General features: G+C 39.8%; 1 protein-coding gene across 1 annotated transcript in view; it reads left to right on the top strand.

Annotated features, from left to right (window-relative positions):
- The first annotated feature begins 1,756 nt into the window (after nt 1-1,756).
- LOC131430780 (UDP-glucosyltransferase 2-like) overlaps nt 1,757-16,307 on the top strand; it is a 79,161-nt gene continuing 64,610 nt past the window's right edge. The window contains exon 1 of the mRNA XM_058595982.1: nt 1,757-2,935. Within this exon, the coding sequence (XP_058451965.1) occupies nt 1,861-2,935 (1,075 nt within the window). The 5' untranslated portion in view covers nt 1,757-1,860. The remainder of the gene's footprint in view (nt 2,936-16,307) is intronic.

Below are 16,307 nucleotides of genomic sequence, written 5' to 3'. Positions count from 1 at the left end.
TGTGTAACAAAGTCAGTTTCAATGCATCCGCCATGTTTTTCGCTTTGGTTTCAAGATAGCATTCTGAAAAAGGAGAGAGAAATAAAATCTGCTCGACAAGGCTGCCAAACACACAGACGTTTCATTGTATATAAACTAATTTTTTGTTTCGCATTCAATCTTTGCGAAAGTTGAATATTTTTTCATTGTTCGTTGGAATCCATGTTCCAACCCATACGATAGATTTATGTGATAAAACTTCTCATCAAAATAATAAAATGTATGCTGGCGACCCGGTACAGTTGGCTCATATACGAGAGAGTACAAGAGAAATACGATGCGCAAAGGAAGTTGAGCGAGCCACGTGGTCGATTTAAAACTTAACACGCGACCCTCTGTCCTCAGAACTTAATGTGACGATGCAAAATAAAGAAAAAATCTCATTTACTTGACATAACTGTTTACAAATTAAAAAAGTTTTAATAGTTTATACCTAAAGAAAGTTTTTAATTTTTTTCAAGTTAGAAAATAAAATTTTCTCGACAAAATCTCCTAGTGATATTTTTGAAACTATAAGAAATGTGAGAAAGGCATCATCATACCACTAGGTGGTTTAAACAAGGTTTTTCAACTTACTTCAGTTTGAACAAATGCAGATAGTAAAACCTTGCAAATATGGATAACAAACTGATTATTCATGTGGTGTCATCAAATGTATGATATAAAACTGTTTTTTATACGCGATTTAAATTATTAGTTCGTAAACAGATTTGATTCAGGGGATAAAACATAAGCGTACAGACTAATAAAATCAGTTTCATTCATAACTTATCAATAAATATCTAACTCCAACCACAGAAACTAAGAATTTCCCAGATTTGATAACAGCATCTAACCTCACTTCTTCGAATTTGAAAATTGAAAATTTATTTTGCGGTTTCCACATAAATATTAATCAAACCACGGAACGTGTGCGATCGCAAAAGAGTTCGCGGAATTTTTTAATACATTTTGATGTTCCGGTGTTTAGCAGGTCAGTTTAAAACTTTCATCTTCGTTGTTATTGCTATTTGGTTTTTATGTACCCGGTCGTCAATTACGAACGCCAAAACTGTTTTCAAAACTGTAATCAATTCGGCGAACAATTTGACCGCTGTTTTGTTGAAGAAAAAATGTTTTTGATATAAGTGGAACATAGTAAGTTATGTATATGTAGTCTACATTAGCTTGCGAAATAAATAAATAAATAAATAAATGATTATCAGTGGTGATCGCAGTTTTCAGTGATTATCCTTGATTTATTTAGTCGAAAAAATTTGATAAAACTAAATCGGTTTTCGTGTAGTTGAACGTAATTTTTTGGGATAAAATGAAGACAAACCCCTCCACTCCAACAAGTCAACAACAGCTTCTGAATGAAAGCGAAATCGGTCGACACTTGCAAATAGTGGAGCTAATCTGCGATAATCGACGCTCACTGCTATAGGAGGGATATAAGTCAGCAGCGCGCGATCGTCGGCCCACTTTTTCATCTCGATCGACCTCTAACACCCGAAAGTGCGATATTTCGGCATGCTGTCGGAGCGATCATCAGCCCCGGCCGTATGCTGTGCCAGTGTGCTGGCTGTGTCTAGTTTTATGTTTACCTCCAAAGTGAACCGCACCGAGAGTAGACAATCAAACGAGACAGTCGTGCAGCGCGCAAAGCAGTGTACTTGTAACGGTCATATAAAACCCCATCTCACGTATCACGCATCATTTAGTCAAACGGCGACGGTTGGCACGCGTTGGTTGTGGTAGTACACGGTTCGCAACGGTCTGATAACGATTACGAAATCCAAAAACCCTCCGGTTGGTCCATTTTTGGAACTCAGTGGCACAATGCCTTCGCCGGTAGTTCGGTCCGTCGGATTGCTAGTTGCCGTGGCCGTTCTGTCGGTTCATGTTCATGTTTGCAATGGTTCGAGAGTCTTGGCGATTTTCCCATCTCCCGCCAAAAGTCATCAGATTGTGTTCCGGGCGTTGGTCGAAGGGTTGCTCGAAAGGGGACATCATGTGACGATGATGAGCCCGGATCCGATCGTAACGAGCAACCCGAACATTACGCAGATCAACTGGAGCTATGCGCATAAAATCGTGGAAGAAAATTTTGATGTGGCCCAAATGAGGCAACAGGACTGTACCTCGTTGGACATTGCCGTGCAGTTGTTGTATGTGACGGAGAAATTTATCGAAGCCGAACTTGATCATCCCGAAGTGCAGCAGTTAATAGTGAATGCAAACGAAGAGCATTTCGATGTGTTGTTAGTGGAATATTTTCAAATGACACCGTTTTTCGCGTTTGCCGAGTTGTTCAATGTCCCCATGATTGGAATTACCTCGATCGATTCCATTTCGATGGTCCATCAAATCATGGGAAACGAGATGAATGTGGTGGCGCATCCAGAAATGAACCATAAGTTTTCCTACAAGCCAAACTTTCTACAACGGTTGGAGGCCGTTGTTACCAAAGTTTTTATCGACCATTTGTTGATGCCACGGGAATTCGCCAAATACGACCGAATAATAGAGCGGCACTTTGGCAGCAACATGACCAAATCGAACGAATTGATGCACCGCATCGACTTCCTTATGACCAACGTGGAACCGGCAATGGGATTTGTGCGACCCAACGTCCCGCAAGCGATTCAGCTAGGATTTCTGCACATTCAACCACCGAAACCGCTGCCGACGGATCTCCAACAGTTTCTGGATAAATCTCAACATGGAGTGATCTACTTCAGCCTGGGAACGCTTATTCGCAGCAATTCGATTAGCTTCCGCAACTTAAGGATCTTCATCGACACGTTCCACTCACTGAAGTATGACGTACTCTGGAAGTGCGACAGCGAAGTGGATCTCAATGGAACCAGTAACATACGGATAGCTCGGTGGTTGCCTCAACAGGATTTGCTCGGTAAGTACTGCTGTGCGATGACGCAGGGATTCGGCGAAAAAAGGGTTGCGCAGCTCCGAATCGTACGGACACTCGCAGGATGGTTTTTTCTCGGTGTAACAACTGGCAACTGCTTCATGTAATGATGATGAGTGGTTGAGTGAAAAGTAACGAGTGTTTGACGTACCGGGACATGATGTGATGTGCTAATTGAACGACACTACTGTGCAAACAGTAGTTTGTCAATAACAGATCGACATTTTACTACTGCGTGATGTTTGTCACCGGATAGATGCGCTCGTAAAATCTGATTTAATTGATGGAAAAAGAAGGCGACGAATATCATATTGCAATGCAAAATTTCGAACATCGTTCTAACGAGACATTGAAGTTAGTAGATCTAAGAAAAACCTTAACAAAAACCAATCTCATGTCCAAATACGCAGAGGAGAAAGGATGCTATGAGAAAATTATCTTTGTACTGCAATTCATATTCCACCAGTGCTGAAATAGTTATTTTCAATGTAGGTTTATTTTTCCTGTTTCCTATATAGGAGTACAAACACAAAATACGGAAAATAAAACAGAACAGTGACAAAGTCTTGAACACCTCAGTGATCCTTAAACGTCGAAGGAAAAATTTTGTACTATCAAATGAACGGCTGAAAGCAAAAATCGGATAAGTGCAACTTAGTTTGAAAAACCCGTTTAAGTATTATATTTACGTTTCGTCTTTGACTCATCAGTGCAGAGCAGTTCAAATTGAACTGCTTAGTGCTAAACTCGGCAGTTCAATTTGAACCGCCAAGCAGACGTAAAGCTTCTGCGACATAAATGACCATACCTGCATCGGCCAGAAATAGTCGAAAACACGTTTTCGTTCGGCACGTCAGAAAAGATATTGCACTCCGTTGCAAAACAAAAAGTGTTCTGTAAGTAGCAGAAACTTTACGTCTGCTTGGCGGTTCAAATTGAACTGCCGAGTTTAGCACTAAGCAGTTCAATTTGAACTGCTCTGCACTGATGAGTCAAAGACGAAACGTAAATATAATAAAAACGGTTATGTGCCCTAGCACAAAATTTGGCTAACCCCTAAATGACCGTCGACAGTCGGTAAAAACTTTGAATGCAAAAACCGGATAAATAGGGTAACAGAGGTATTTTGGCCACTTCATATATTTTGGCCCACCTATCAAACTTTATCGATTTCATCGGATTTTATCGATGTTAAGTAACTCATTTTGCATCAATTTGAAGCTAATCACATTAAATTACCTATTGCGGAAGGGGTTTTTAAAGATATTACAACATTTGGTGGATATTTTTATAAAGTGGGCCAAAATAAAATCAATCCTAAAGTGGGCCAAAATACCTCTGTTACCCTACATTTGTTTTGGAAGAACCGGTTAAGTTTTTGTCCGGCGTTTGCATTCAAAGTTATTTTGTGCGGTTCTTGCAGAAAAGATGTTTTTAAACGATTCTTGCATTGCAAAATCCATGTCCGGTTTTTGCTCTCAATGTTTTTATCCGATTTTTGCATTCAGAAATACTTAAACGGGTTTTCCAAACTAAGTTGCACTTATCCGATTTTTGCCTTCAGCCGTTCAAATAGACGTCAGTTGAATTTAAATCTGATTTAAAACCATGATCGATGTAAAATTAAATTGGAATGCATTGATTTTTCAACGAACATGACTGTATATCAAAAACTGGCGGGCGGGTAATGTCAGAGACATTACTGAATATCGTGAATACGAATAAAACTGGCACACTTCCTTCACACTTTCGAATATCATTTAGTTGATCGACTTTGTGAATTGTGCAAGCATTCCCCTTCTTCACAACCAAGATATGAAACGATGCACATACACTAAAGTACGGATTAGCTAGATCAAACTTTCTGAAAAACAGTTATGAATAACGAAGTAATTTTTATAGTTTTTTTATAATAAAATAATGATGGTTTTGAGAACCTTTGATGAAGGCATTCGTCCGTGGATGAGATACGTTTACAACCGATTATAATCTTTAATGAAGAAAAAAATATTTCGCTAGGTTGTTCAATGGTACAATAGGCCTATGATAAGGAAAGTATAAACTATTTCTATGGCTTTCTAAATTGATATTTCCAGCAAATACGTGATCAATACATGTGCCTCCAAGCGTAGTAGCTTGTAAAGGAGCTGATTTCATATCCAACTTTATATAATTGCTCTTGAAATAAATGAATTTAATGTTATCGTGTTTCGAGAATATAAAAACGTGATTAATCCACCTAGCAGTGAGATGATACCTATTTTTTTTATCAATCCGCATATGTTTATTGCATGGATATTCTTTGGTGTTTTAGTTCTCATGACATTATTTTAATTATCGTCGTTTAAAACGGCAAATTGAGATTTTAATCACTCATCATCCTGTAATGTCGAAACTGCAAATCGTATAGAATTTCAATCTTAACGTGTGACAATCGATTGAACATTCCATGAGATGTCGAAGTAAGTTCCACTTTAGAGTCATCATTTATGGTACTTCCACAGCCAGTATTCAGGAACTAGCGTAACCCAAAATGATTCGAATGGCCTTAAATCAATACGCCAAACAATTTACATCTTCTATATCGGTATGAATTTTAAAAAACTCATCATCTGTAATTCCAGAATCGGATAAAATTCTCCTATTTTGTATGGGACCTTAAGTCCGGATTTGTATTTTGTATGGGACCTGAATTTTTGTTTTTGAAGTTCCATTTGGCGAAAATGATCGAGAAATTTTGAGAAAATGATTGAGCTTTGAGAAACGATTCGAAACTGGAACCGGAATTGTAAAATCGGTGTAGCCGAAATCAGTTAAGTTCACCTGAGAAGTGAGAAATTGTAGTGCGAATTAAAATTTGGGGTTACATTCCGAATCCAAAAACGAATACCGCTTAAACTGAAATAAATTTATTTGGTAATCGACTATCCAAATCTGCCAACCCGATAAACCTGATAAATTTATGTGAAATGAACATTTTTATACTAATCACCCTGTATCTCCTAAACCAGAAGTCGGATCTGACTAAAAAGTAAGATGTTTTATAAGATTTTAAGTCCTCTCATTTGAATCATAGTTGATTCTTAGATTTCATTTGAATCTTAGATCGGTTCAGCCATCTACGAGAAAAATGAATTGCATTATTTTCATTTCGTTTCACATATCATCCTGTGGTTCTGCAATCAGAAGTCGGATCCAAACGTGATTCAGGAATCTTGTTTGGGAGTATACGACTTTTCTTATGAATCTGAATTTGTAGAAAACGGTTTAGTCATCTCCGAGAAAATTGAGTGAAATTATTTGTCACACACGCATTTGCTGATCTCGACGAGCTGATTCGAAAGGTATATGGGTGTTATGTTTTTCCAGCATTTATTGCTGTAATTAGTTTAAAACAATATAATTATGGAATTGCTTTCAACTCGAAAATTCTACCATCATCTGGTTTACATATTCGAACGATTATGTTCCCAAAAACGAACCGTGCTAAAATCGGTCCGAGGCAAATTGTCATGAAAAAGGATGCTGTTCACAGTTTTTTTGGTACTTAGAAACAATAGTATGTAACAGTATAAAAAATCGTGTTTCACGTTGCTCCCAAACATTGCTTTATCATACAGCGCTCAAAACTCCTACTGCTGGAATAGGGGGAAAAGTCGCTTACACAAAATTGTCTATATCTCCGTTGAAAATGAACGGATTTTAACAATCTATGGCTTGTTGGATAACTATTATCGTGTGGAATCCAAGTATAGAAACATATTCTGTTTTCAAGGTCAGATGTGACAGATAATGTCAAAAAACTGAAAATTTAGACATAAAACTTTGTGTAACTCAAAAAGTAAACATCAAACTAAACTCAAAACCATTCATCTCTGAGATCTCGACCTCTTAGTTGACAATACCCATACAGACACACACACACATACACACACGGACATTTGCTCAGTTCGTCAAGCTGAATCGATTGGTATATGACACTCGGCGGAAGAGGAATAACGAAGAGGATGTTTCTTTTAGTTCTATACGGAGTAATACTCTTCAATTCGGCTTCTCCATGTACTTGAGTTTAATATCACGAATTTCACCTTTTTTGAGTTTCAATTTTTTCTGTGCTTTTCACTTAACAGCTACTTATTCTCAATATTGCAGGATTAGGCTGTTTTAGGAATCCTACAATCCAACAAAAAGTCACTAACGATTGTTAATAAGGCTAACACTTCACGCAGTCTCACTAAGCTCGGCATATCATTAGGTTTATGCACATATGAACGTATGTCCTACTACAGTACAGTCTATTGCATACTCCACGAGTTTGCAAATCTATTCACAACACTTCATGGTGATCTCGTCGAATATATGTCTCAACATTTACTTGCTTACATTAATAAAAGAAGTTATTCTTCAACACATACTTTTGTTGTCGTATATTATCAACACTACCCTGACACGAGCATTGGTTGTTTCTAACTACTTTGTTCTTCTCGCATATGAATATCAAACACTGCACATGAAACTGTTAAATCTTCACTCATTACAGTAATCTTTCACTCAATTCTTTAGATGCCTTCAGAAATTGAATCTGAACTAACCCGAATACTCGAAGCAAAAACTGAACTACCCTTAACTTGTCTACGGGCCGACGCCCGAGACTAACGGATATTTTCCGCGCACTCTGAGACTTAACTCCTCACTAACTCTCCCCAACTAGGGGTTTTTAAGCTCTTAACATTTACTTTCGGGTGAAGCCCGAAGATTTTAGTACAAGCCGAGCTTGTGATTTCAAGTAGAAAGTTCATCCGACTTTCTTCCGAAGTTCTATCGAAAGCCGAGACCACCGTCACTATGCAGGTCACTAGGCAGTGACCTGTGTCCGTGAAAATAACTTTGATTTTTGCTCGTCGCGTTTACGCTGACATGAAGGCTTGCCTGAAATGTGACGAGTTTTTCCTTCACGACTAGGTTGCTGTTCTTGCAATGTCGTTATTCCTTCATGGCTCCCTATTTTATTCACAATACTAACATGTTCGAAGGAAAATTTGCTAAGGGCGCTGCATATATATATATATATATATATATATATATATATATATATATATATATATATATATATATATATATATATATATATATATATATATATATATATATATATATATATATATATATATATATATATATATATATATATATATATATATAAAGGTAAAAAGGTTGGAGCGTACTTGAAATACACACTTAAATTTTCTTGCTGAATCTCGACAACAATATGTCGAGATTTGCACAGCCGAATGCTCTGTAATCGTCTCGGCAAAGTTTATAATTACTGAGAATCTCGGCATTCCAAAATTTGTTAACTGTCAATTATTGCGAACTTGTCAGCAGAAATTTTGCAGTCAGCTCGGCAAAAGTTATCAGGAAGGAATCATGAATTCTCGAGTCATCAGTAATCGAAAAAAGGAATGATTTTTCTTTATTATTGTATGAAATTAATATCACAAAAGCTAGTGTTGGTGAAAGGGGTATTTTATTGATGTTCATTTTTATTCAACAAACAAAAAAAAGGGCAAATACCAAAAGAAAACATCACGACTAAAGATAATTGTTTGTAGTGCTCCTTAACGCCATTACATGTAAATAAGCGAATATTTATAAATATATATATGCAAAGTAGATAGTTTTTAATTTCACTTATCTTTTCGCAAAATATACAAATCTTTTTCCTTCATCGAATTTACATGTTTTCCAGTTCCACAAGCAATGGCGACGTGATGCTTTGCAAAATCGAAAAGAGACATTAGATGATAAGTGTCTCACCGAGTTTCAGTAAAAGCTAACTCACTGTTCGAATTCTCGGCAAACAGTTTTGCTGATTTTTTTTTTTTATTCAATAATATAATATAATATTAAGGCACACTGCTTAAGCTCTAAGATGCCAAGGGTATTTACTAATCTTAATTATCGTCTAACTTAAAACTAGAGTAGTATCATTATGTAATATAGTATCTGGCGATCGGTAGTGGCCGGTGAATTGAATTTAGGATGAGATGATTCCAGATGGCGATGGTAATTTTCTATGTTGGCCGCATTCTTCGGTCCGTGAGGGTCCGCGGGAAACACCCCCAGGCTACGAAGGCCCGGCGGGTGGCCCGCATGCTGGTCATTGACTGGAGCGGTCTTCCGGTGATGGTGATGTTACGGAAGAGAATGAAAAAAAAGAAGTAAATATTGTGGGAAACGGGGTAAAAAAGGGGTGTGGGAACAAAATGTTTGAAAACGACAGAGATCTAATTAGTTGCCATCGAGATGGTGAAAAAACAGGGAAAGGGGAACGAAAAAGTTAGTGACAAAAAAAAAGATCTTGTTAATTCCAATGAAGATGGTGAACAGGGACGGGGATCGAGAGAATCGGGCGGATGTTAGTGTCGAACCTGTAGGTGGAGATTATATTTTCTGAGCGAGGAATAACACATTACACTTGTATATCAATGTGTTTGAGGTACTGGTATATGAGAAGCATATATGAACTATCCCGACTCGCCAACACATCCCGAACCGGCACCTCAGGCGGTCTACCTCGGGCCCTGAGGGATTCCAGTAGCTTCGACCTGGCGTCACGATACTCTACGCACGACCACACGACATGCTCGATGTCCTGATAACCGTCGCCACAGGTGCAGAGCCCGTTCTCCACGATCCCGATACGCCGGAGATGTGCGTTGAATGTATAGTGATTTGACATGAGCCGTGACATAACGCGAATGAAATCACGACTCATGTTCATCCCCTTGAACCAAGGTTTCGTCGATACCTTAGGGATAATGGAGTGTAGCCATCGTCCCAGTTCGTCATTCGTCCATGAAGTTTGCCAACTTTCGAGAGTTTTCTGACGAGAAATACTGAAAAATTCATTGAAGCAGATTGGTCTTTCATAAATATCACCTTCCAATGCGCCCACTTTAGCCAATAAGTCTGCCTTTTCATTGCCCGGAATGGAACAATGCGAAGGGACCCAGACTAACGATATTAAATAAGACCGTTCAGATAAAGTTCTCAAATGTTCCCGTATTTTCCCCAGGAAATATGGGGGATACTTTCCTGGCTTCATTGCCCGGAGAGCTTCTATTGAACTTAGACTGTCCGTGACAATGAAGTAATGGTCTTTGGGCATGGTTTCAATGATCTCGAGGGTGTACTGAATAGCAGCTAATTCTGCGACGTAAACTGAAGCCGGATCACTGAGTTTGTAAGAAGCGGTGATGTTTTGATTGAAGATGCCGAAGCCTGTGGACTCGTTGATGTTTGATCCGTCAGTGTAAAACACCTTTTCACAGTTGACTGTTCTAAATTTATTATAAAAAATATTTGGGGCCACTTGAGGGCGCACGTGATCCGGAATTCCACGAATTTCTTCTCTCATGGATGTGTCGAAAAACACAGTAGAATCAGAAGTATCCAAGAAATGAGCACGGTTGGAAACAAACGAAGAAGGATTAATATTCTGAGCCATGTAATCAAAATACAAGGACATAAAACGGGTTTGAGAGTTAAGCTCAACTAACCTTTCGAAGTTTTCAATCACCAGAGGATTCAAAATGTCGCATCGAATGAGCAAACGATATGAGAGATCCCAGAACCGGTTTTTCAGTGGAAGAACGCCTGCCAGCACTTCGAGGCTCATCGTATGAGTCGATTGCATGCAACCCAAGGCAATACGCAAACAACGATACTGAATTCTTTCCAGCTTGATGAAATGAGTGTTCGCCACTGATCGGAAGCAGAAGCATCCGTATTCCATCACGGACAATATCGTTGTTTGATACAACCTGATCAGGTCTCCTGGGTGGGCACCCCACCATGATCCGGTTATTGTACGAAGAAAGTTGATTCTCTGCTGGCATTTTTGTTTCAGATACCTAATGTGACATCCCCAGGTGCCTTTGGAGTCGAACCAGACCCCGAGATATTTAAATGTGAAGGCCTGAGCTATGGTTTCACCCCCTAGTTGAAGCTGTAATTGTGCTGGTTCTCGCTTCCTCGAAAATACAACCAGCTCAGTTTTCTCCGTAGAGAACTCGATACCCATTTGAAGAGCCCATGATGATAAGTTGTCGAGGGTATCTTGTAATGGTCCTTGGAGATCGGCAGCTTTGGGTCCTATAATAGACACAACGCTGTCGTCGGCAAGTTGTCTTAGCGTGCAAGATGTGTTGATACATTCATCGATATTACTTACGTAAAAATTGTATAAAAGGGGGCTTAAGCATGAGCCCTGAGGAAGACCCATGTAGCTGAATCGTATTGTCGACAAATCACCATGCGCAAAGTACATGTGTTTCTCAGACAATAGATTATGTAAAAAGTTGTTCAAAACTGGCGAAAGACCATGCTGATGCAACTTCTCAGATAGGATATTTATAGAAACTGAGTCAAAAGCCCCCTTAATGTCTAGGAAAACTGACGCCATTTGTTCTTTACGAGCAAATGCCATTTGAATTTCTGTTGAGAGCAACGCAAGACAATCGTTCGTTCCTTTGCCCCTGCGGAAACCAAATTGTGTATCTGAAAGTAAACCATTAGTTTCGACCCAATTGTCTAGACGAAACCGAATCATTTTTTCGAACAATTTCCGGATACAGGAAAGCATAGCAATCGGCCGATACGAATTGTGATCGGAGGCTGGTTTCCCTGGTTTTTGGATGGCGATAACTCTGACTTGTCTCCAGTCGTGTGGGACAATATTACCCGTGAGGAACTTGTTGAATAAATTCAGCAAGCGCCTTTTGGCGGGGTCAGGCAGATTTTTCAACAAGTTGAATTTTATTCTGTCTAATCCCGGGGCTTTATTGTTACATGACAAAAGTGCAAGTGAAAGCTCTACCATCGAAAACGGTGATTCGTTTGTATTTGGTGTCGCGGCGCGGGTGATCTTCTGTTCCGGAACAGAGTCTGGGCATACTTTTTTAGCGAAATCGAATATCCAGCGGTTGGAGTATTCCTCGCTTTCATTCGTGGTGTTATGGTTGCGCATTCGTCGGGCTGTGTTCCAAAGAGTGCTCATAGATGTTTCTTTCGTTAAGCCGTCTATAAACCGACGCCAGTAACCGCGTTTCTTGGCTCTAATCAAGTTCTTAGTTTTAACGTCTAACGCCGCGTAATTCCGGTAATTATCAGGTGTTCCATTTTTTCTGAATTTTTTATACGCGGAGGCTCTCTCCGCGTTTAAATTTGTGCACTCTTTGTCCCACCACGGGTTGGGAGGACGGATGTTAGTTTTTGCGCCGGGTACACGTTTCGTCTGAGCTTGAATCGCAGTATCGAGAATCAAGCCAGCCAAAAACGTGTACTCTTCCTCCGGAGGAAGTTGTAGAGTTCTTTCAAGTTTCTCAGATATCGAGGTCGCATAGCTATTCCAATCAATATTTCGTGTGAGGTCATACGAAACATTGATTGTCTTCGATGGTTTTAAGCCGCTGGTGATTGATATTACGATCGGTAGATGATCACTACCGTGGGGATCAGGAATTACCTCCCACGTGCAATCCAACCGTAGCGATGTCGAGCAAAGGGATAAATCCAGCGCACTTGGTCTTGCTGGTGGTGCAGGAATCCGTGTCATTTCTCCCGTATTCAAGATTGTCATATTGAAGTTGTCGCAAATATCATGGATCATAGCTGATCTGTTATCGTCGTGAAGACAGCCCCATCCCGTACCGTGTGAGTTAAAGTCTCCTAAAACCAACGTCGGTGCGGGAAGGAGCTCTATGATATTACTGAGCCGCCGATGCCCAACCAAGGCTCTAGGGGGAATGTAGATGGAAGCAATACAAAGGTCCTTACCTTTGATTGTAACATGACATGCGACAACTTCAATACCTGGTATCGAGGGGAGGTTAATTCGATAAAAAGAATAGCACTTTTTGATCCCTAAAAGTACTCCTCCATAGGGAACATCTCGATCCAGGCGAATAATGTTAAAATCGTGGAAGTTTAAGGATATTTCAGAAGTTAGCCAAGTTTCGCACAATGCAAATGCGTCACATTTCAGATTATTTACTAGAAATTTAAAAGAATCTATTTTTGGGATGATACTTCTGCAATTCCACTGTAAAACAGTGATTAGATCCGTGACCTCGGTGGATGATTTAGCCATCGAAGGATACAATCGCTGAGAGAAGGGGCCAATTTGCAGTCAACTGCTTCAAATATGTTTTTACTGTTGGCATGAAAGCAATTAAAATGCTTCTAAGAGGGTCTGAAATATTGAAAGTTGTAAAAATCCAGTCCACAACATCAGAGAACTTGATAAGTCCAGCACCTAGTTGGTTCTCTGGTAGATTTTCTGGGACGCTTGGGGATTTTGTAGTCCCGGGAAGTCGTGGGAATTCCATCTCGGAATTGAGTTTTCCGAGACCAGGAGCTTTTTGCTTCGGTGTTGTGTCCCGATTCCCGTTAGCTGTAACTTTTCGAAGCCCTTCGGAAGACACCTTCGAACCCTTACTAGGTAGCTTATGAGAGGATTTATTTATTCTTTTCCTACAGCTATGAGGGACCGCCGAAGATGGACCTTCCAAAGGGTCGTCAGAATCGCTCTCGTCAGTTGACAAGCAGGCTTATGGGTTCGTTGTCTGTTTAGGAGGGGTGGCACTTTTAAGCATCTCTGCGAAAGAACGCTTGGAGTGCTCCTTTAGGGAACGCTTCATTCGATCACCTCGCAGTTTGTAAGCGGGACAATCAGAGAGGTCATGCGGACCCTCCTTACAGTAGAGACACTTTTCAGCATCCCTACCGCAAGAGCCGTCCGCATGAGCTTCCCCACAGTTAGCACAACGTGGCTTATTGCTGCAATGGGTAGCTGTATGCCCCAGTTGTTTGCAATTAGTACAGTTCATTACTCGGGGTACGAATAGGCGAACAGGCAAACGAACCCGGTCCAAGAGGATGTAGTTGGGCAAAGCAGAACCGGCGAAGGTCACACGATAAGAGTCTGATTGGGGATAGGACTTTGTTCCATCCCCGGCGATCGATACTGAATGCAATCGCTTGCAATCCAGTATCTTGACATTCTTAAGTGAGGGGTCTTTAAAACAACCCGCCCCGTACTTAAGAACGTCCTCGCAAGTCAAACTCGAATCGGTGACCACACCGTCGATTTCGACTTCACGAGCTGGCACGTAGACGCGGTACTCCCGCGTAAAAGGATCATTTTGAACGAGCTCATTAGCCTGTTTTGAACTGGTAAACAGGACCCTGAGCTTGTCTGGACGTATCTTATCAAAACTTTTTATAGTATTGTATCGCGAGGACAGGTCCCGCGATATTTTTAAAATATTTAATTTTTTTTCTTTCGATTTGGTCCGGAAATAGACCGCATAAGGACCGGCCGGTAGTGCGAGCCCATCCGGATAGCTCTTTATGCGAGACTTTTTATAGTCAAGGGAAGTCTCCATTTGATCATCGGGAACGGGGGGGTCAGAATTTACACTAGACATGTTGCGGAGCTACCTCCGCACAGAAATAAGTGAATCGGGGAGAAATAGAACAGTCGAATGCAGGAAGGAAAAAAAAAACTAAATAATGATACTTAACTTAAATCCAACGGGGGCCACCAAGGTCTAGCCCTCGTCGATCGGCGTATCGCCGCTGCGATGGTGTGCAAAAAACCTCCGAGAGGAAAAAGCACACTCTTTTTTAATCCGCACAGTGATATCACGTACACCGCTGGGCCTGTTTTGATCGATCGAACAATCACCGGCTAACGGTACTGTTTCGATCGTCCGCTCACAACAATACACTGCTTCAGTATATAATGTGCATAAAACCTCTCACAGGAAAAAGCACTATTGTCTATTACACAATAGCAATCTAGTTTTGATCGTCCGGTCACTTTATCACACACGGCACTGGTTTTCAACGCTTTCGCAGTAAACACAAAGCACGTCCGTTCACTCGGAAGGTTGAAACGGCAATGTACAGTTTTGCTGATATCGGTATATGTTGTTTACTGACAAGTTCAGTATAATATTATACCAAGCTTCGGCAAAAGAACGTGCCCTCCCAAAATATCAGCATATTACTTTAACGAGTTTCGGCAAAGAGCATGTGAATTACTGAATGATCAGTAAAATGTTGTGTTGCCGATTTGATTCGGCGTTTCATTATGCCGAGCTCAAGAAACGGTTTTATGTCTGTATATTTGGAAAAACACTTTTTAAACAAATTTGAATTTTTAGCGGTGTTTTTGCAGCATTTAAATCTGTATTTTTCAGAAGAAATGAAATACACTGAAGTCTTTTTTTATGCGGTTTTTTATGCGACTTTTTTATGCCATTTTTCAGAGTTATGCGGTTTTTATGCGAATTTTCAGAGTTATGCGGTTTTTTTTATGCAAAGTTTCGGAATTATGCGGTTTTTTATGCGAATTTTCAGAGTTATGCGGTATGTAAACTTGCATAAAAAAAGACTTCAGTGTACAGTTTAATCTGTATATGTAGAAACCTTGTTTTGCACGGTTTATTTCGAAACGACTCCCATACTAGTATAAAAATTTGCTTTACATCAATACTTTTATTTTCGCATTGCGTGAGAGCGTTGCCGCTCGTAATTGAATGTGTTAGTGACGGCGCAAACTTTTTCAACTTCCATTCTAATGAATCTGATGCTTTTAGTAGAAAATAGAGAAAATTCATTTTATTTTCTTAATCATGATCTGTGGGACTAAAAAGTACATTGAATAACCACGACCAACAAGATCTGAATTTAGATCTGAGATGACTCTTGACGTGTACACTCTGTGAACTCGTCCGAAATTTGACTAGGAATTCATTGTGATTTCTATAGATGAAACAATCCATTTAGAACGGAACCAGTAGGTGCATTTGAAGCTCACAATGAATTCCAACTCAAATTTCGGACAACTTAACTGAGCAGCGCTCCCAAGAAGACTGACAACTTCCACGGGCAGGCTTTTGTTGTGGATTTGCTGTGTTTCCGGCTACGACAGTTTTTCGGCATTCGCTTCATTTCAAAAGCGCTTCGGCAACCGTTGCTCAGAAAATGACGGGAAAAATTACTAATATTTTGTTCTCTTCTTCAGAACGCGTTCTGATTGGTTAATGATGACATGGTTCAAATCAGATAGGTTTATAATAGAGTACTATTGAAACACTTCAATGTTGTTCCAATATACGTTCAAGTTGCAAAATTTCGAATCTATTGGTAGTTAGATTATATATGTAAATCCATCAACATATTACTGAGCTATACGGTTTCAAAAGACGAGGAAGGCAAACACGCGTCATGACTTCTCCTCAGTGATACTCCTTGATACCAAACATTTCAGGAAAATTTAAACTTG

The sequence above is a fragment of the Malaya genurostris genome, chromosome 2 (assembly GCF_030247185.1).
Source record: "Malaya genurostris strain Urasoe2022 chromosome 2, Malgen_1.1, whole genome shotgun sequence".
NCBI classification, from domain to species: domain Eukaryota; kingdom Metazoa; phylum Arthropoda; class Insecta; order Diptera; family Culicidae; genus Malaya; species Malaya genurostris.
The sequence above is the reverse complement of the archived record's forward strand: the minus strand, read 5'-3'. Positions and strand labels throughout refer to the sequence as shown.